This window comes from Octopus bimaculoides, chromosome 15 (assembly GCF_046866305.1).
Source record: "Octopus bimaculoides isolate indiv1 chromosome 15, ASM4686630v1, whole genome shotgun sequence".
Lineage (NCBI taxonomy): Eukaryota > Metazoa > Mollusca > Cephalopoda > Octopoda > Octopodidae > Octopus > Octopus bimaculoides.
The window spans coordinates 28,255,156-28,275,081 of record NC_142942.1 but is presented as its reverse complement, the minus strand read 5'-3'; the positions used below and the strand labels follow the sequence as shown (position 1 = coordinate 28,275,081).

Below are 19,926 nucleotides of genomic sequence, written 5' to 3'. Positions count from 1 at the left end.
TGCATATATGGGTATATACATCTGTATGTATATGTATAGATGTATATGTATGTATATATGTATATACATATATGCATGTATATATATGTGTGTACCTATATATATATAAAATTAATCAAAGGACATACTAAGTATGTCTACCTGCTTGAAATAACAGTCAAAACTGGCAATGTAAGTAGATTGTCTTAACCAAATTTGCCTTCGTTTGATTTCTGTAGTTATCACCAGTGTACTTTTGGCGTTTTAATAACGAGTTTTGACTGTTATTTCAAGCAGGCAGACATACTTAGTATGTCTTTGATTAATTTTAATCCCTTGGCTATTTAATGCTATTTTTTAGCCTGCTGTCGCCTGTATCGTTGATTCTGTTATTATCATTCTTAAAATAGTTACATTGGATAATAATAGAATTAACGATACCTTTGTAAATTAATTTTAATTATATATATATATATATATATATATATATATAGATAGATAGATAGATAGATAGATAGATAGATAGATAGATTTCTATGTATATATATGTATGTATATCTTTCAACTTTTTAACTTTTCACCAAAAGTAATTGAACTATAGCATCCTAATCTAGCCTTCCTTCATATTATGGACTCTTCTAAAACTTTATATTATATATAGTGTCATAATGCACTTTAGCTTGAAACTATAACTTCTGCTTGAAGAGAATGGTCCGATTAAACATTCATTCTTTTAAAAATCAACTAACCTACCATTTCTTTTAAAGTTTCGACCTTGGGAATCTATTAACTCTAATGAGAGAAATATAGAGAATTGCTATGGTTGGAGTTAGCTCGCCCATAGCAACCTTTATCTTTTCGAAATGGCTGTAAGATTTTATACATAAATTTTATACATGCTTAGGATTCCTTATGAATCATTTTACATTTGCTTTTTTATCTTCCTCTTCATTGAATCAAATTTGAACATTTGGACTTCGCAGATACATATATGGACTTATATTTTTATATATTTATAAATTTTCATTTGTATGTATGTATTTATACATTCTTAGAAATTTCATATATCATATAGATGAATGCATCTATGTATGTATACCATGTAGAATTTCGTTAATATGGATTGAATGAATATATACATCGACCTTTGAATTTATCTTCTTAATTTTATATTCCTGAAGCTCTGTCAGAGCGCTAATTGGTTGAGCTGTATAAAGTGGATATCACTTATTTCTTTATTGTTCTACATTTGCTTGAGGTGAGCACTTCCGACTGCATCAACTTATGGACAAACAATTCCTCAGCCTATCCATAAAAAATATCTCAATTCCATCTAGGGACATGTACACTGCTTTGCTATTGCAAAGAATCAGCAAATTCATCAAAAGATTAAGATGGAAAGCATTCTATTATGATTCAGGTGGAAAACACTTGAATAATAAACAAGAGCTGGAAAACCTACAGAAACCTCACTTTCAATCCCACACTATTGAAACTAGAAAGAGAGCTCATTAACAGGGTGAAAAAACTGATATTCTCAAGAACTACAAACCACATCCAGAAGAAATTAAATGACATTATCTCTCAAATAAAATATTCTGATAACATACATGTTCTCTCTGATAAAACAGGAAACCTATATTCACCAACACCTATGATAACTTTATCTTGAAAGAATTGAACTCTAAATATAAAATAGTGGCTAATAATAAACTGAATGAAATTAATAAGAAACATTTCAATCTAATTAAAGAGCTAAAACTACTAGATAGTGCTGAACCCTATGCTCATAAAATCCCACACTTCAACTTTAAGGACCACAAAGCCAATTTCAAGAGCAAACCAAACGTTAGGCTAATCTGTCCAACCAAAATCGGATTTGGGCAGAATTAGTAAGTCTATCATTGATAGAATTATCCCTCACGTTGAAAGAAACACAAACCTCCCACTTTGGATATCCACAGATGTCATAACTTGGTTCTGCTCTTTAAATAACAAAAAGAAAACCCACTTTATTCAGTTCGACATTAGTAACTACTACAAGTCCATTAAACCTGATTTACTAGACAAAGCAATTAAATTTGCGGAGAAGTTTACAAGTATTACGCCTTTGGAGAAAAACATCGTCTTTACCGCAAAGAAAACACTGATATCCTTCAAAAATAGGACATGGACCTGATCTGAATTTCACGACGACTTTGATGTTACAATGGGAAGTTCGGATGCTGCCCAGGTCACAGACATTGTTGGACTATTTCTAATCTCAAAAATTAAGGAAGAATTCTCTAATATTACTGGAGGCCTAAATAGAGATGATGCCTTATTCGCCATATCTGAATCCTCTGCACAAGCAACCAATAGGATTAGGAAAAAATTAATAAAATTTTTCAAATTATACAGATTAGATATTATATTTGAAAATGTCTCTAAATGGGCTAACATACTGGATGTAACATTAAATTTGGATAATGGCTTATTCTACCCCTATCATAAGCCTAACAAAACTATTAAGTATATCCATGCCTAATCTAATCATCCCCAAAGTGTTATTAAGGGGATAATCAAATGTGTGTCGATAAGAATATCTAATTTATCTGCAAATGAAAAAGTCTTTGATGATTTTGCACTCCTTTATAATACAGCCATAGACACTATAGATTTTTCAAGTATAGCAAATCCCGAGTTGACATCTGCTCTTCTCTCCATTCTCGCTAAATAATTTCACCTTTTTTGGAGAGACTTGTGATGGAAAATGGATCTTCTATTGAAATGTTAAACGTCGTAAACAGTGGCTTGGTAAAAGGGAAAATGCTCAACCACAACCGAGAAAAGGGCCTTCTCTCTATCTGGTGGGATTGCAAAGGAGTAGTTCACTTTGAATTATTACCACTTAATGCAACAATCAATGCTCAAATCTACTGTCAGCAATTAAAGTGTTTGAACCAAGCTTTGAAGAATAAAAGACCCGCTTTAGTGAATCGAAAAGGAGTGATGTTTCATCAGGACAATGTGCAACCCCACACTGCAAAGATCACATCATACAGGGAACATGACTTTCGCAAGTCAGGAGGAGGTCGAAACTGACATTTCAGAGTTCTTCGCTTTGAAACCAAAAGAGCTTTACATTGATGGGATTAAAAAGCATGTAAATAGATGGAAGGAAATCATAGATAATCAGGGAAAGTACATTGATGATGAAATTTCAATTAAATCATTTGATCACTTGTTTTCTTTATTCAAAATTTGGGCAGAACTTATGGGGTGACTTGATATGTTCTGGAATCAAAAATTTATGTAGTGTCATCGTAAAATTTTAACTGGAAAAATGCAGCCTTTTCGGAGTTATGAGCATTGAAAGTGTACATGCATAAAGAATGTGCAATAATAAGGTTTAGCAGTTGAAAACTGTGAGTAGTGAAATGCAGAATTATCAGAGTTATGGGCATTGAAAGTGTACATGCATCAACAAAGTGCAATAATAAGGTTTAGCGGTTGAAAACTGTGAGTAGTGAAATGCAGAATTAGGTCTGCTGATCATGAGATTGATATATTGATTGCTTTGCTAAAAACTAACAACTGTAAGAGCAGGTGCTATGGGTTATTTCCCTTGAGTGTTTAAAAAAATTTCGTGTGGGTGCTATGGGTTATTTCTCTTGGGTGTTTAAAAAAAAAAAAGGTTATATGAGGTATATATAAAGATCTCTTGCAGGGGCTGTATTATTGACTTTTTCAACAATCTAAGTATGTCACAAGGTTTCCAGACATGCGTTTTACTCACGTGTCAAGTTTCATCAAAATCAATAAAACAATGTAGGAGGAGTTAGCTAACAACACCACAAACAAACAAACACCTATTTTCCACATATGTTGTAGATATATAGTTGTGTAAGATAGAAGATAGAAGTAATGTAACCATCTAAGTGATAGATGTATCCATAGGCACTTCTGGTATTACCTCAGTATGTATGGTCCTTGTTGTAAGGTATACAGTAGTAGGTAATTTAAAGGTAAAACTGTGGTTTAATATATATATAACTGTTCTGAAGAGGTCTATCAACTATAACAAGGTAAATACAAATTTACCACAGCTTCTTATACAGAAACAGCTGTAAACACACTCTCATCTTAATTATATCTTACACAACATATATATTTCTGACTAAGATGCTTTAACCAGACATAAAGCAGGCACATACTGGGAAAATGAAGCAAATAACAATAGAAGCATCATTAAAAGATATACTGATTCCACGTAAAGATGTATATCTAAAAGAAGTCATTACTAAATTAACAGATTTCACGGACCACTTACGATGGAAAGCCTTATTTTATGATAAAAACAACCAAGCAGAGATGACGTATCACCACAACAGCAATGATTTTACACGGGTCTCAACTTCTAGTAGCTGAGATACCAACTTTCTATATTAATAACTCTCCAACCCATGCCAGCATGGAACATAGACGTGAAATGAAATGTTAAAAGAAAGTTTTCAACTCATATATGTATATAAAGTAAATACATGTAATTCAAAGACATGTTTTGTGTAGCCTATTTCGTAACCAAAAAACTGGTACAGATTATAAACAATGAATGGCCGACTTTGGTGATTCATTTGACAGAGGTAGTAGAGACCAATCTGATGATAAATCTGACCTTGGATCTTGAAAGTTTGCATGAATCCTGGTTCAGTTAAATCTCTTGTGGCTGCAAATGATGTCATCTGTAGTACAGCATTGTACTGTCTAATTTTGTTTTGGAAGTGCTTGGAATCTTGGTCATATGATGACAACAGTTTCTTCAATGACTCTGGAGGTTGGGGAATTGCAGGGAGTTTCCACACCTTTCCACACTGCAGCACAGTGCTGGTGTCTCCCAAAGCCATGTCCTTGCTTTACAATGTATGCACATTGAACCAATGTAGACTCTAGTGTCATCTGCATAATGAACTGCTGGATCATAATTCAAAGTTGCTTCGTAGAAGTTGTTTCTCTGAGCTGTTGCAACTGCTCTTCGTTCTGCAGTGGAGATCCTATTCCTTGTCAGCCATGCATCCCTCTGTTCATCACTTTGAGATGCTCTGGCTTTTGTAGTGCACAGCCTGTTCATTTCTTGGTATGCTTCCCTTTCTGCAGCTGCCTCTCTTTCCGTGGACAGAAACATTCTTTTGGCTGACCTTGACATTGTAGACAAATTTGACACTTTCCTTCTAGGCATGGTTATATACATAAGCAGAAGATAGTAAACAATGAAAATAACTGGGTAATGGAAATTACATTTCTTAATACGACTGGCAGAAAGTAAATAAGAAAGTTTTACGGAAAATAAAGAATTGTACAGGTTGAAGTGAAATTTGTCACTTAGTGAACCAAAGAGCCAGTATCGAAGGAACCATAAAAAAGCCGTTAACAACGTTAGTAAGTGGTTTCAGAAATAAATTGGAGGTGTGTCAGTTGATGTTCATGCTATTCATCTAATCATTATTGCCAATGAACATTTCTAAACATGCAGTGAAGAATTTGGGAGAGATGGTATTTCTTGGTTTGATGCCTTTCCCAATCTTTTTGGAGTGAACCAAAGCAATGTACCTTGTATTCTTTCACTCATTCTATAAGTTGTGTTAGAGTGAATATGTGATCCACAATACTGTAGTTCTTACAGAAACTTGTTTTCTTTCTCAGCAGCTGGTCATTGAGATATCTCAATGTTCTGGTAACCATAACCTTTGTAAACAGTTTATAGGGATGAAACAAGAGGCATATGGGGTAATAGGTTCTTTAATCTTCTTTATAACCCTTCTTATCAAACAAGATGGTAACAACTCTTTCCACAATGAGGGTATTTTACCCACCTTCAGATAGCAACTGAAGCATAGAGCAAGGAATTCCTAAAGCTCTTCACCTTCACATCTTAACATCTCTGTTGTCATAACATCTTTTCCTGAGGCTTTGTTTGGTCTCTTCAGTTTGGGGGTATTTTTAATTTCACAAACCAGAATAGGTGGCACATTTTCCAAAATTTGAGACAGTGGAGAATAGACTTCACTGATGATTTAAAAATCTTCGTGTAGAAGGTTTTCCCTCTTCTCTTTGTCTTCACTATGAGCCCGCATTTGTTCTTAAGCACCCTCACTTCTGGCCTATAGAGTACCAATTCTTTATTGCATCTTTTTAGATTTTTTTCTTTCTATTGCAGTCTGCATGAGCTTCTTCAGTTTCTAATTGCATGCATGTATAGAAATTTTTGTAAGTGATGTCCTCTATTGGTAAAATTGAGTGTAGTAAAAGTGAAAAATGAGCTATATTAGTTTATTTGTTCCCTTTGCAGTTTCCAGAAAATTATTAAATCAGTATTGTTAACCAATGTGATTCAAATAAATCTGGCAATGACTCATAATTATATATGGAAAAGAATAAATTTTCATGTTATACATTAAAAGCTTATGATAAAAATATTATTGACAAAGTAAGCATTCTTGAAAAATATGATATGATTTTTAAGAAGGCTGTCTTCTACAAGTTTTCAAATGTAACAACAAACAAACAAACAAAAAACAGAGAATGCAGCTGCAAACACAATGCTATATCTAGAAAGGTGTATGAACCTATGATCTAACAAGCATATTATGAACTAAACAAAAATACTCCCAGTTTTAATTAATTTACATGTGAGATTTAATAAGATATACAACACACACACAAGATAAAAATATAATTTCTTACTGGATGATTCTCCAATAAATGGAAGATGTTTAAGTTGCCGATAGAAAAAATCATGCACAGTTCTCAGGTAGCGCATTGTTGGTGGGGAGGTTTCTTTGTTTGCACATAGCACATAAAGTAGATGGTAAGCTAACTCAGCAAGTTGGGGGGTGAAAGTCAAACACCGAGGTCCTGTGCGGCTTCCAACACCACGATTCAGAATAGTTATCAATGAATGGAGACAAGTTCGGGGACATCCGAGAACACCTGAAGGTTAGGAAAATAAAGTAACCAGTAGTTTTCAATTTAAGAAATGCCAAAATTAAAATAGTTTAAAATTTAATTCAATTAGTCTCAGTATACAAGTGAAAAAAGGTGCATTTTATTCCATGAGGAAAGAAAAACAGTAGCAGCTGCAACAATTGATACATATTATAAGGTGCAGACAAGGCTATGGGGACACAAAGTTGGCTTTGCAAGTATGTGGTTTTTGGCTTCTATCCTAGTGTAACACCTTGTGCCTTCCAATCAAGCATTAGGCTGACTAATGCCTTGTGTTGTGGAAGTAATACTGAAGCCTGCCATGTTTGTGTGTGTGTGTGTGTGTGTGTGTGTGTGTACACATGTGCAAATATTTATCTCCATATGTCTTCACATTTGACAGTGAACAATGATGATGATGTGTCTTCTGTAGCTCAGCAGCTTTGTTGCTTCTAAATGTGAGGCAAATTAGAAATAGTTTACTTGAAAAACAGGTAAGTGTTGGTTACAAGAGGGGAATCTGGCCATAGAATAAGACTCAACTTAAGCCAGCATGGAAAGAATGAATGTAAAAATGATGGTAATATATTATAAATGCAAATCTATTAACTCTCTTGTTTTATGACTTAATTCTCCTCATAGTTTTGTAAATTATTCAACCTTCTTTTGCTCTCTGCAGATATTAAGCATATCTGAAATCAAAATGTTTAACAAGACTTATTATCTTATAACGTTAGGGTGTCCAGATATTGCTACAGTTTAAAATGGTGTGTTTTGCAAATAATAAACACTTATACATTGATATTGATCATTCTTCATTTCTTCATCATTTATTTGATTCTTAGTTTTGAGCTTTGGTCACACTCTTGCAATCTGTTCACTAACCATACCGAAGAATAAAAAGGACTGGAAGGTAGCTGCATATTCACAAGAGCATCTGACCTCGAGTTAGAGTGTAGGGATCCTATTACTGGAGTGAGTGGTATGTTGAGTCAACAAGCAAAGCACATTGCTTCAGTTTACTCAGCTGAAAATCAGTATCAGCCAACTGCAGTGCAGTACTTTATCGCTACAGCCACCACATTCTTGATGTCTGCTGGATCAAAGAAGGTACAGCTGATAGTATCTACATCTTCTCACTACTATACAAGCACTTAAAACATTAAAAGAAAGTGTGATACAAACTGCTAGGTCATACTCGCTAGCTTAGTTATGTACCGATAGGGTAACAGCAGCGAGGTTGTTTAATTGAAGGGAGTGGAAAACATAATTGAATCCACAAGGTACAACATCATCATCATCATCGTTTAACGTCCACTTTCCATGCTAGCATGGGTTGGACGATTTGACTGAGGACTGGTGAACCAGATGGCTACACCAGGCTCCAATCTGTTTTGGCAGAGTTTCTACAGCTGGATGCCTTTCCTAACGCCAACCACTCAGAGAGTGTAGTGGGTGCTTTTACGTGCCACCAGCATGAAGGCCAGTCAGGAGATACTGGCAACGGCCACGCTCTAAATGGTGTAGTTTACGTGCCACCTGCACAGGAGCCAGTCCAGTGGTACTGGCAACGAACTCACTCAAATGTCTTTTCACATGCCACTGGCACAAGTGCCAGGAAGGCGATGTTTGTAATGTCCACGCTCAAATGGTGCTATTTACGAGCCACCGGCACGAAAGCCAGTCTGCTGGTGTTCTGGCAACAATCACGCTCGGACGGTGCTCTTAGTGATTTACTGGTACTGGTGCCATCACGATTTCGCTTTCGCTTGCCCCAACAGGTCTTTGCAAGCAGAGTTTAGTGTTCAATGAAAACGTTGGCATGGCTACCAGTCTACAAATATAGTTCGATTTCGATTTCGATTTCACTTGCCTCAACAGGTCTTCGCAAGCGGAGTTTAGTGTCCAAAGAATGTTATGCATAAGTAGGCTGGCTACATCCCTGGCAGAGGCCTTGGATTTAGGTCTCACTTGGCTTACCAGGTCTTCTTACGCACAGCATATTTCCAAAGGTCTCAGTCAGAAGTCATTACCTCGGTGAGGCCTCTAAAGTTCGGAGGTCGTGCTTCACAACCTCATCCCAGGTATTCCTGGGCCTGCCTCTTCCACGGGTTCCCTGAACCGCTAGGGTGTGACACATTTTCACACAGCTATCCTCATCCATTCTCGCCACATGTCCATACCAGCGCAATCGTCTCTCTTGCACACCACAACTGATGCTTCTTAGGTTCAACTTTTCTCTCAAGATACTTACATTCTGTCGGGTATGCACACTGACATTACACATCCATCGGAGCATACTGGCTTCATTCCTTGCGAGCTTACGCATGTCCTCAGCAGTCAAGGCCCATGTTTCACTACCATGTAGCATGGCTGTTCATACACATGCGTCATACAGTCTGCCTTTTACTCTGAGCGAGAGGCCTTTTGTCGCCAGCAGAGGTAAGAGCTCTCTCAACTTTGCCCAGGCTATTCTTATTCTAGCAGCTACACTTTCAGCGCACCCACCCCCACTACTAACTTGGTCACCCAGATAGCGGAAGCTATCAACTACTTCTCGTTTTTCTCCCTGTAATGAGACAGAAGTTGTTTTCTGCATATTTTCAGTGTTTATTGCACCTGAACATCTGCCACATACAAATACTTTCTTCCTAGTTAGCCTTCCTTTGATATTGCTGCACCTCTTATGTGTCCATAGCTTGCACTGGGAGCATCTTATAGAGTTTCTACCTACACCTTTTCTACAGATCGAGCATGTCCATCAACCTGAAGGGTTCTGTGTTTTGTCTACCTTCCTACTTATTAGAACTTAGGTTTTAGCTAAGTTGACCCTAAGGGCCTTCGATTCTTGTTCCTGCTTCCACACCAGAAACTTATCCTCTAGTCCTGATAGTGATTCAGCAATTAGTGCAAGGTCATCAGCATAGAGGAGCTCCCAGGGGCATCTTGTCTTGAATTCCTCTGTTATCGCCTGGAGGATTATGATAAATAGGAGGGGGGCTGAGGACAGAACCTTAGTGGACCCCTACCTCTACCCGGAATTCTTCAATGTACTCATTGCCAACCCTCACCTTACTGACAGCATCTCTGTACATGGCTCGCACAGCTCTCACTAACCATTCTTCTATCCCTAGTTTCCTCATTGACCACCAGATGAGGGATCAGGGGACCCTGTCAAAGGCTTTCTCCATATCAACGAAAGCCAGGTACAGAGGTTTATCCTTGGCTAGGTATTTCTCCTGCAGCTGTTTTACCAGAAATATAGCATCAGTGGTGCTTTTCCCTGGCACGAATCCAAACTGCTTCTCATCTCAGCTGACTCTCTCTCTAATTAGTTGGGCTATGACCCTCTCCGTGACTTTCATTACCTGATCCAACAACCTGATACCTCTGTAGTTATTTGTATCTAAAGCATCACCTTTACCTTTGTAACAGTTGACTATGGTGCTGCTACACCAGTCATTGGGTATGACTCCTTCATGTATCACCTGGTTAACAATATGGGTGACTAGGCTATAGCCGACACTGCCAGATATTTTGAGCATCTCTGCAGTGATTCCTGATGGGCTGGGGGCTTTCCCTGTCTTCATACTCTTAATTGCTTTATCTACCCTGGTACTATCAACTCGGATAGCTGGTCCCTCTGTTGGGTCGACATTCGGCAGACTCTCTTTCTCCCATTCATTCTCTTTATTGAGCAATCTTTCATAGTGGCATCTCCAAACCTCTTTCTTTGCAGTCTCATTTAGAGCAAGTGTACCATCATCCATGCGAACACATTTCTCTCCCACGACATCATGATTCTCTCTCACACACTGTCTTGCAACACGAAATACTTCAAGTCTTTGGTCTTCACGGCGCAGAACATTGGCAAACTTTTTCTTATCTGCTTCCCCTCTGGCTAGATAAACCTGTCTCCTAGCTTCCCTTCTAGCAGTCTGATACACTTCCCTGCTACCTCCATTCTTCCAGTCCTTCCAAGCCTGTTTCTTTTGTCTGGTAGCCCTGTCAACCACACTGTTCCACCACCAAGTTACTTTAGGTCGAGAGGGAACTTTACACCAGCCACAGATCTGGTTGGTGGCACTCAGCAGGTTGTCCCGTAGGAACCTCCAGTTGTCTTCCATGTTGTATGATGCTATATCCCCTTCTATTTCGTCAAATGCTTCAAGTAGTATGTCTCTAAATCTCTGTCCGTTTGCTGGATCTTTAAGTTTCCAAACCCTTCTCCTCCAAGTTGGTCTACTTCTGGGCATCCTTTTTGCCGTGATCCTGAAGTCGCTAACTACTAATCTGTGTTGAGGGGTACATTCTTCGCCAAGGAAGGTTTTGGCATTTATAAGCCGCCTTCTTTTCCTATTTCTGGCGAGGATGTAGCCAATTTGGCTAGAGTGTCTGGTAGGTGACTAGGTGACAGGCAGGTTTCTTTAAGTTGGTATTGCAAACCATAAGATCATTTGCATCACAGAACTCCAGCAGTCTGGTTCCCTCCTCATTGCGGGAACCGAAGCCATAGCCTCCATGAATGCCATGGAAGCCCCCCTGCATGACGTCCAACATGACCATTGAAATCACCAGCCACAAAGAGAAGGTCCCTGTCATTCGTCAACGAGGTAGTTTGCATGAGGGTGTCGTAGAATTGGTCTTTCTGCCCATCCGGTAGCCCCGGTTGAGGGGCATAGACCGAGATGACGGTAGCTAACCTATGATGAAGCACTAGCCTAATCTTAAGTAATAACATATATGTTGGAAAGCATCTAATTGATTTTTACAACTATGAAGCAGTCTAACTAGAAACTTTGCTGAGAAATTCACATGCCAGATATCAAGAATATTGCTTTTGCTAAAAATTCATTAGAGCAAAAGACAATTAATATGTGATATGGCACTCCTTCGGTTATGACAACAAGGGTTCCAGTTGATCCAATCAACAGAACAGCCTGCTTGTGAGATTAATGTGCAAGTGGCCGAGCACTCCACAGACACACGTACTCTTAATATGGTTCTCAGGGAAATTCAGCATGACACAGAATGTGACAAGGCCAGCCCTTAGAATTATAAGTACAACTCATTTATGCCAGCTGAGTGGACTGAAGCAATGTGAAATAGTATGTCTTGCTGAAGGACACAATGCACCACTGAGAATCAAACTCATGACCTTATAATTGTGAGTTGATTACTTTGACCACTAAGCCACACACCTTCACTATGTGAAATAGGTCAGAAGATTTATGGAGCTGCTAGAAAAAGAAAGGGAAAAACACAGTGACAAAGAAGGGGAGTCTTTACAATATTTTCCATCAATTGCAAGACATGTAGCAACAAAGTCATAGATTTCTCTTGAACTGCATGAGTACTGAGAGATCATTGGCTATTTGATAAAAATTTTAGAATATAGTTATTTCATGGGTGTCACATTTTTCGCATTATAGAATTCTGGTAGCTAAATTTAAAGAAATAATCCTAAAGTAAATCTAAAACTTTATTAAAATGGGTCAGACTTGCTGCATTTCCTTCTTGGTTTGGTCAATATCTTGCAAACCTGTAACATTTGTTACTCCAAAGTCCAGGCAGTGGGGTCAAACTTCATGATTTCCTTGTTCAAAAAAACTCTTTCAAATTCAGATTCGTATATTTCAATTTCATATTTGTTTGTTCCTTAACACGTGCATATCTACAATCAGAGGTGGTCAACTCACTGGTATTTGAGGCTGGTTAGACTATGGATGCTGCTTTTACTTATCATCATTTAATGTAGGACAGCCCTGATCCAGCAGACATTCAAGTGGTAACCACTACATCATTTTTAAAGTACAGAGTACACAAACGTAAGCTGGTTGATGAGAAGAATGGTCAGAGCATTAGACAAATGCTGTGCAGAAATTATTTCACATCCCTGTGTTCTGAGTTTGAATCCTTTGCATTTCATTCTTAGAAGCTTAATAAATAGAGCACAAGTATTGGGTTGATTCTTCCCTCTATTTCAGAACATCAGTCATGCAGCAGTGAGAGAGGGTCATGAGGATCATTCACCATGTCCTTTAGTCATCACAAAATAGAGCAGGGCTGAGGGAGAGGTTAGTAATCTCATTTCATGTTATGAAGTATCTTGTGTCTAGTGTTTAGAAGGTTAAAAATAGACAACCATGTTTAATTATGTCTGCCCTGATGGGTACAGACTCTTTTGTCTTCATTTCCTTCTTCTAACTCATAAATTCATTGCCTCATAATCATCATCATCATCATTTAACATCCATTTTCCATGCTGACATGGGTTGGATGGTTTGACTGAAACCTGGTAAGCCGAGGGTGCTACACCAGGTTCCAATCTGATTTGGGAAGGTTTCTACAGCTGGATGCCCTTCCTAATGCCAACCACTCCAAGAGTGTAGTGGGTATTTTTTATGTGCCACTGGCATCAGCCACAACTATGGTCTTATTTGGCTTGACATGTCTACACAAGCACAGTATATCACCAAAGGTCAATATAAAAGCCAAAATCCAACCTCTTCAGAATATAATAAATATAATTATTTTTACAGGGAAATTGAAACTTGATAAAATCACAGAAATATAAGTAGAGATTACCAGGATCTTGAAGGTTAGTTTTCTCAACTGGCTTTCTGAGTTCAAATCCCAACAGGAAAAGGGCAACATTTGGTGCAGGGTAATCTAAAGAGTTGATCAGAAGTTGCATCAAATGTTTACGCATCGTGTTACGAATTTCTAGCATATTGAGAAATCCTGAAATTAAAAGAAAAGTGAAGTTAGTTTGCATAAACAGAAAGCAGAAAGAAACTTCAATTAAGAAATACCAAAGTTCTTTATAAGAGCCACACTCCTTAAAAGAAAAAATTAAGAATTTAAATACCCCAGGGAAGGTAAGTTGCATTTTAAATCGATGTTGCAACTTCATTTTCTAAACATTGTCATGGTGGATGGGAGGATTAAGGTATGTGAAAGTAATAACTGGGGCTAGGCAACAACTTCAGAGAAGCCTGTGATAAAAATATTTGATATCTCTAAAATGTTTGATATGAATACTACAAAAAGCTCCAAAAAACCTAAGCATACAAAACATTTCTTGCATCTCTAATACTTTTGCACAAAAATTCCTACAATTCTAAAGATATGGGGATGTGAAAAGCAACACAACCGAGAAACTTATAAAAGACTACCTAACTCCTCTCATATTAAAATCAAGTACTTCAACTTACTCCAATAGCTAAGTCTACATACAGTTATCAATAAAATGTGAACTACAATCAGTAAAAACAGAATATGAAAACTTACTTTGACCTTCTGTAGGAGCAACTTCTTCTTCTTCGTTCTCCATACACTCAACAAATCCTTGAAGTAATTCTCTTTGAATGATCTGGGTTGTTTAAGTAGAATATAAATAATATAAGATTTAATAGAATATAACATGATTTAGATCAGCAATGGACCAGGCTATTCACTTATCAATTTTAAGTTGACATAGTACTTTCCATTGATGGTGTGGCCCTTTTGAAGATAGTCAATAAACACAATGCCTTTTACATCCTAAAAAACTGGGGCCATCACCTTCCCTGCAGATGAAACAACCTTGGCTTTCTTTAGAGCAGATAAGGAGGTTTGTTTCCACTGCATGGATTGTCTCTTTGTCTCTGGCTAGAAGTGATGAACCCAACACTCATCCTGGCGTAGGAAACATTCAAGGAATCTAGCTGGATCTGCTTCAAACAATATCAAATTTTCCTCTGATGTGATCAGCCTGGTGCACTTTTGATCAGGTGTCAGAAGTTATAGCACTCACCAAGCAGAAACCTTTGTCATGCCAAGTTCATTGAGCAGAATATTCTCCACTCTCTCATGGGATATGCTAATAACATTAGTTATTTGATTTATAGTCAATCACCTGTCATCCATCATCATAAGGAGAACATGATTAATGTTTTCCTTGGTAGTGACAGTTGCAGGATGTCCGGACCATGGGTAATCTTCAAGAATCTCCCTTCCCCTCCTAAATTCAGCTCCCCACTTTTGCACCAGTGATGAAGCTAGATTCCTTGAATGTTTCCTAAGCCAGGGTGAGTGTTGGGGTCATCACTTTTAGCCAGAGACAATCCATGCAGTGGAAACAACTCTCTTTATCTGCTCTAAAGAAAGCCAAACATAGTCAGCCTATGAACTTTTCAGCCTACCCTCATAATATTGATTAAATATTTGAAAGTAGTATACTACATGTTAGTATTTCAATAAATAAAGCTCTGTGTGTGTGTGGGGGGGGGGGATACTCATGATTATGTATAGAGTACACCATAATTAGTCTTTTTCACCAAAACTGCTCACCAAATTCATAAAATTATGAACTACACTGGTCTGCAACAATTTTGTTTCCATCAAGGTGATTCTAAGTTAATTTGATAGCACTAATTCCAAATGTAATATCAGTTTTAGTTTAACACATCAACTTCAGTTGCTAAGACCAGAAATAAGAAATTACTCATTTTTGGCATGTTAGGAAAATTACCAATGGTATTATGCTTTTGATTTAATCCATTCTAATAATTTAAAATAAAAATTGCATCTATAACACTACACAATGAAAGTCAAGTTAATTTCTTAGAAAACATATATGTCACAACCATTCATTTATATTCTAGTGAAAGAACCAGAGAACAAGGATAGTAAGGTAATGAATAAATAATAAAGACAAATACCTACACCATCATCAAGCAGCATAGAGAAAGAAAGCATTTAAGTTATGAAACAATGAAAGTGGCACTGAATAAGCTCAAACACTTCAAACAGTTGGCTGTAATGTGGAGATTTGAAAGTAAATTGTATATTGCTTGGCAAGCAAAGAAGTTATGGTTTTAAATCCACCCGCCATTAAAAGAAGATGATAGGTTATATGAAAACTAAGGGATGACCAGAAAGAAGAGATTTTAGTATTGGAAAACACATCACAAACATTCTCTCAGTAAAACCAGGAAACATCATGCTCCCAGTATAATTTCTTAAAGTTTAAGATAAGGTAGGTGACTCTTTCAAATATCTATGGGGACAATTTCCAGGTCAAAATCAAGAGAACTTACAACAACTATTTTTGAAGGGCTTAAGGTTAGAAGATTAATTAAAGATGAGCTTGGTTTATAAATTATTTAAACCTACTGAAAAAATACCAGGGTAACATTCACAGAAGTTTTTGAACAACAACAAATCTGTAAACTATGAAGATTTGGTGAATATCTGGTTTTCCCTTCCAGAATTTTAGAAAATATTTAAATGTAAATTCTACTGTACTTTTCCTCAGAGAACATCCAAAAAGAAACATTTTGGTACCTCATTTGTGAAATTTGGATGAATATTTCAGGAAATATGACTATTTGAATGGTCAGCGAATTGAGTTGAAATTTTGCATAATTGGCCTACATGAATAATTAGCCATATTAGTGATGTTATATCTTTGAAACTGAAGTGATAATCATCTTCAAATTACACAAATTAATAGTGTCCATGGTAAAGAAGTTGCCTATTTTTTTCATGTTCTTCAAGAAACTTTTCTTGTTTTTTTAATTTTTAAAATATTTATGTAAAGATTATTTTGTTACATGTAATAAAAAAAAGTCAATTTTGCAGTGTTTTCAGACCTAGCTAAATCCAAAAGAACAAGGTACAGAAACTTGAGTTTTGGCATTTCAATAAAATTTTAATGGACAATTAGAAATGGTGGAGTTTTGGATCAGGATGCTCAGATAAGTTCAATTTTTTCCACTGTACCAAATATTTTTATTTATCTTTTTATTATTTTTTTTTGTCTCCACAACCTTGGCAGCGACACAAGGAAGCTTTTCATGAAGAAATAAACTGGGAAAATTTGTGACCGATTTTGGCCTTTTTTTTTTTTTTTTTCGCATTACACACTTAAAACAGTGGGAGAAGCCTTTTTAGTAAAAAAAAAAGAAAAATCCAATGAAAAGGTGTGTGATTTAAGGAAAATTTAGCAGTTGTTTCTAGCACATCCACAGCCACCTGATACCTTTCACAGAATTGCATATAGTCCTAGATTAAAAATAAACAAAATGTGAATACTAATTCCTCATTACCCCTTCTATTACTATTAAAATACCTCTACCCTTCTGAATTAGCTAACTGCATACCTTCACCACCTACATCAAATCAACATAACTGTTTCTTATCCTCACCACTCCCAGCAGTTTCATTTTGCTCAGTTCTTCCTTTCTTGAGTTCCATTTCGTTCAAGTTTTTCCTATACATCTACCCACAGAGATTCAAACATCAATCATGTCAAACTCACGAGTCTAACAACGTTATTTCCTCAAACAATATTATAAAAGAAATTGTTTAATTTTGAAAAAAGCACAAAACTGAAGACAAATTATTCATTACCTCATTTTCTGTGAACATAGCAACTAGGTCAGATTGTACTGAAACTGACCGACACACCAGGAAAAGGATCTTTATGGCTGATAATGCATGCTCATATAACTGGTTGTTATAAATGACAAACCTTAAAACAGAAAGAACATGACAGCAATTTATTTTTATGCTTTTATTTTTATATTCAGACAATTAATTAATAGAAATATTTGTCTAAAAGAAAATCTTAGCTCACTTGGCAATGTTAACAAAATGGTCAGGCTTCCCTGTAGCTGGGTTCACTCCACGCATCAGCCTGTCTAAACAGACAACAACAATTGATGACCCAGATTCTCGAATTGCAGCCAAAAATGCATCTTCTTTCTCCAAAGTAATCTCAATCATACGCAAACAATAGAGGCATGCTTTCTCAAGAGATGCTCTGCCTGTAATTCAACACAAAGATTAATATTTTAAAGAAGTTGTTTATATGAAAGTACCAAAATAATACAAATCATATAAGATAATAATATAAAATAATATAAATCATATATAGATTATGTTTATGTTATTTCTTCTGTGTTGCGTCCTATAAAACTGTTCTATTTCCATCAATACACCATAAAATAACCATCAGTAAAATTTTATATTTACCAATAAAGTATTTTATAGGGGATAACCCCTCTAATAGACAACTGTGAAATGAACAACTGAAGCTTAATAATTACAATGACCAATAAAAACAACAAAAATTTCTGAGTTTATACTCTTTTTTTTTTACTCTTTTACTTGTTTCAGTCATTTGACTGAGGCCATGCTGGAGTACCGACTTCTATTTGAACAAATCAGCCCCAGGATGTACTCTTTGTAAGCCTAGTATTTATTCTATCGGTGTCTTTTGTGAAGCCGCTACGATATGGGGACGTGAACACACCGATATCGATTGTCAAGTGATGGTGGGGGACTACACACACACACACACACACACGTAAATATACATTTTTGATAAGTTTCGGCCAGTATTGGCCCTGGTCATATCTAACTTAATAGCACCACCTGGTAAGGTCATTCAAATCAGGAATCAGATAACATGGCCCACTCGAGGAGAGAGTTATTGTTTTCAGGTACATATCCAGGTGTAGAAGGTTTATCTGGGATTTTTTTAAGGAATTTGTCAAAAGACTTCATGAACTTTATGGGGTCTGTTTCTGCTTTAATGTATTTTGGTGCAATGTTAAAGAGAGCGGGTTCAATTGAGGTGAAATAATTGTGCAGTATTGTTGTTATGTGATGTGAGTATGATTTATGTTGTGGGCGGATAGCAGGGGGTCCAAGTCTTGGGTCAGTTTCCATCTACCAAATCCACTCACAAGGCTTTGGTCGGCCCAAGGCTATAGTAGAAGACACTTGCCCAAGGTGCTACGCAGTAGGACTGAATCCAGAACCATGTGGTTGGGAAGCAAGCTTCTTACAACACAGCCACAGCTTATGTGAATAGTTTTTAAGTTTATTTTATCAAGTTGAGACTAGAAGTGGAAAAGTATTCATGAAAATTAAATCAAATTCCATAAGAAAATTTGCAACTTGCCTTCTAAAGTCTGGATCTCATTCAAGCAGAATGTACCCAGTCTAAATGGTTTTCGGAGACACTTGGTTCAGTTTTTAGAAGTAGAGTGATTATGAGCCAGCAAATTGAGGGCACATAACATAGACAACATCACACAGAAAGCTGAGAATAGATGCATTTGCACTATTTTTACAAATGCATGTCTTTACAAATAAGAACCATTCTATTATGAAAGAAGAGTGTTGTAACTTCAATTTTGGCTAAACTTTGCACATAGAGAGAAACGTAGTAATGTTAACCAATTAAGCTATTTGTACTAGTTTATCAATTTATACTAAAACAATTTACAAGTAATTTAAATCAAATAATTTTAAAAATAAACTCACCAGGAAAGTCCACATATGTTGCAAACTGCACTAGGGAATCATTCAATATCTTGAGAATCTATAAAAGACATTTCAAAAGAAAAAAACTAACATACAGTTATGTTGACCAAAACCTTGCGAGATAATTCAGTAGGTGGGGACTGAAAGGAGTCCGTTGCATGTTTGTGTGTACCCTATTTTAGACACCCAATAATGGTTATGAGTCCATTCGTCTGACAAGTAAAGCTGTTCATTTTCCAGACATACACCTGTTGGAGACAAGGAAGGCAGCCAGCTGTAGAAAAATCTGCCTTAACAAATTCTGTCTGGCGCAAGCATGGAAAAGTGGAAGATGAATAATGATGATACAGTTAAGTAATATAGGTAAACTAACATAAAATTATATAATAGCCTCTGCAAAACATTGGCAACTCATTTTACATGCCAAGGTTGACTTAGCCTTTCATTTCTTTGGGGATTCATAAAATAAGTACCATTTGAGTACTGGGGTCAATGTAATTGACTTATCCTCTCCCTTGAAATTGCTGGCCTTGTGCCAAAATGTGAAATCAATATTTCAACAAAATTTCAGTAACTTTGCAGATTTTACTTCTATATGTAATTACAGGAGTTTTAAGATAAAAATACTATAATAGATAAAAGCATCATTTGTTAAGTTGTGCT

General features: G+C 36.5%; 1 protein-coding gene across 1 annotated transcript in view; it reads right to left on the bottom strand.

Moving 5' to 3' along the window:
• The window catches only part of LOC106881660 (nuclear pore complex protein Nup205), a 348,272-nt gene that overhangs the window by 133,034 nt on the left and 195,312 nt on the right, over window positions 1-19,926 (bottom strand). The window contains exons 18-23 of the mRNA XM_089363638.1: window positions 19,264-19,321; window positions 17,567-17,756; window positions 17,341-17,461; window positions 14,236-14,317; window positions 13,531-13,686; window positions 6,703-6,948 (exon numbers count right to left, since the gene is read on the bottom strand). Of these exons, the coding sequence (XP_089219764.1) occupies window positions 6,703-6,948; window positions 13,531-13,686; window positions 14,236-14,317; window positions 17,341-17,461; window positions 17,567-17,756; window positions 19,264-19,321 (853 nt within the window). The remainder of the gene's footprint in view (window positions 1-6,702; window positions 6,949-13,530; window positions 13,687-14,235; window positions 14,318-17,340; window positions 17,462-17,566; window positions 17,757-19,263; window positions 19,322-19,926) is intronic.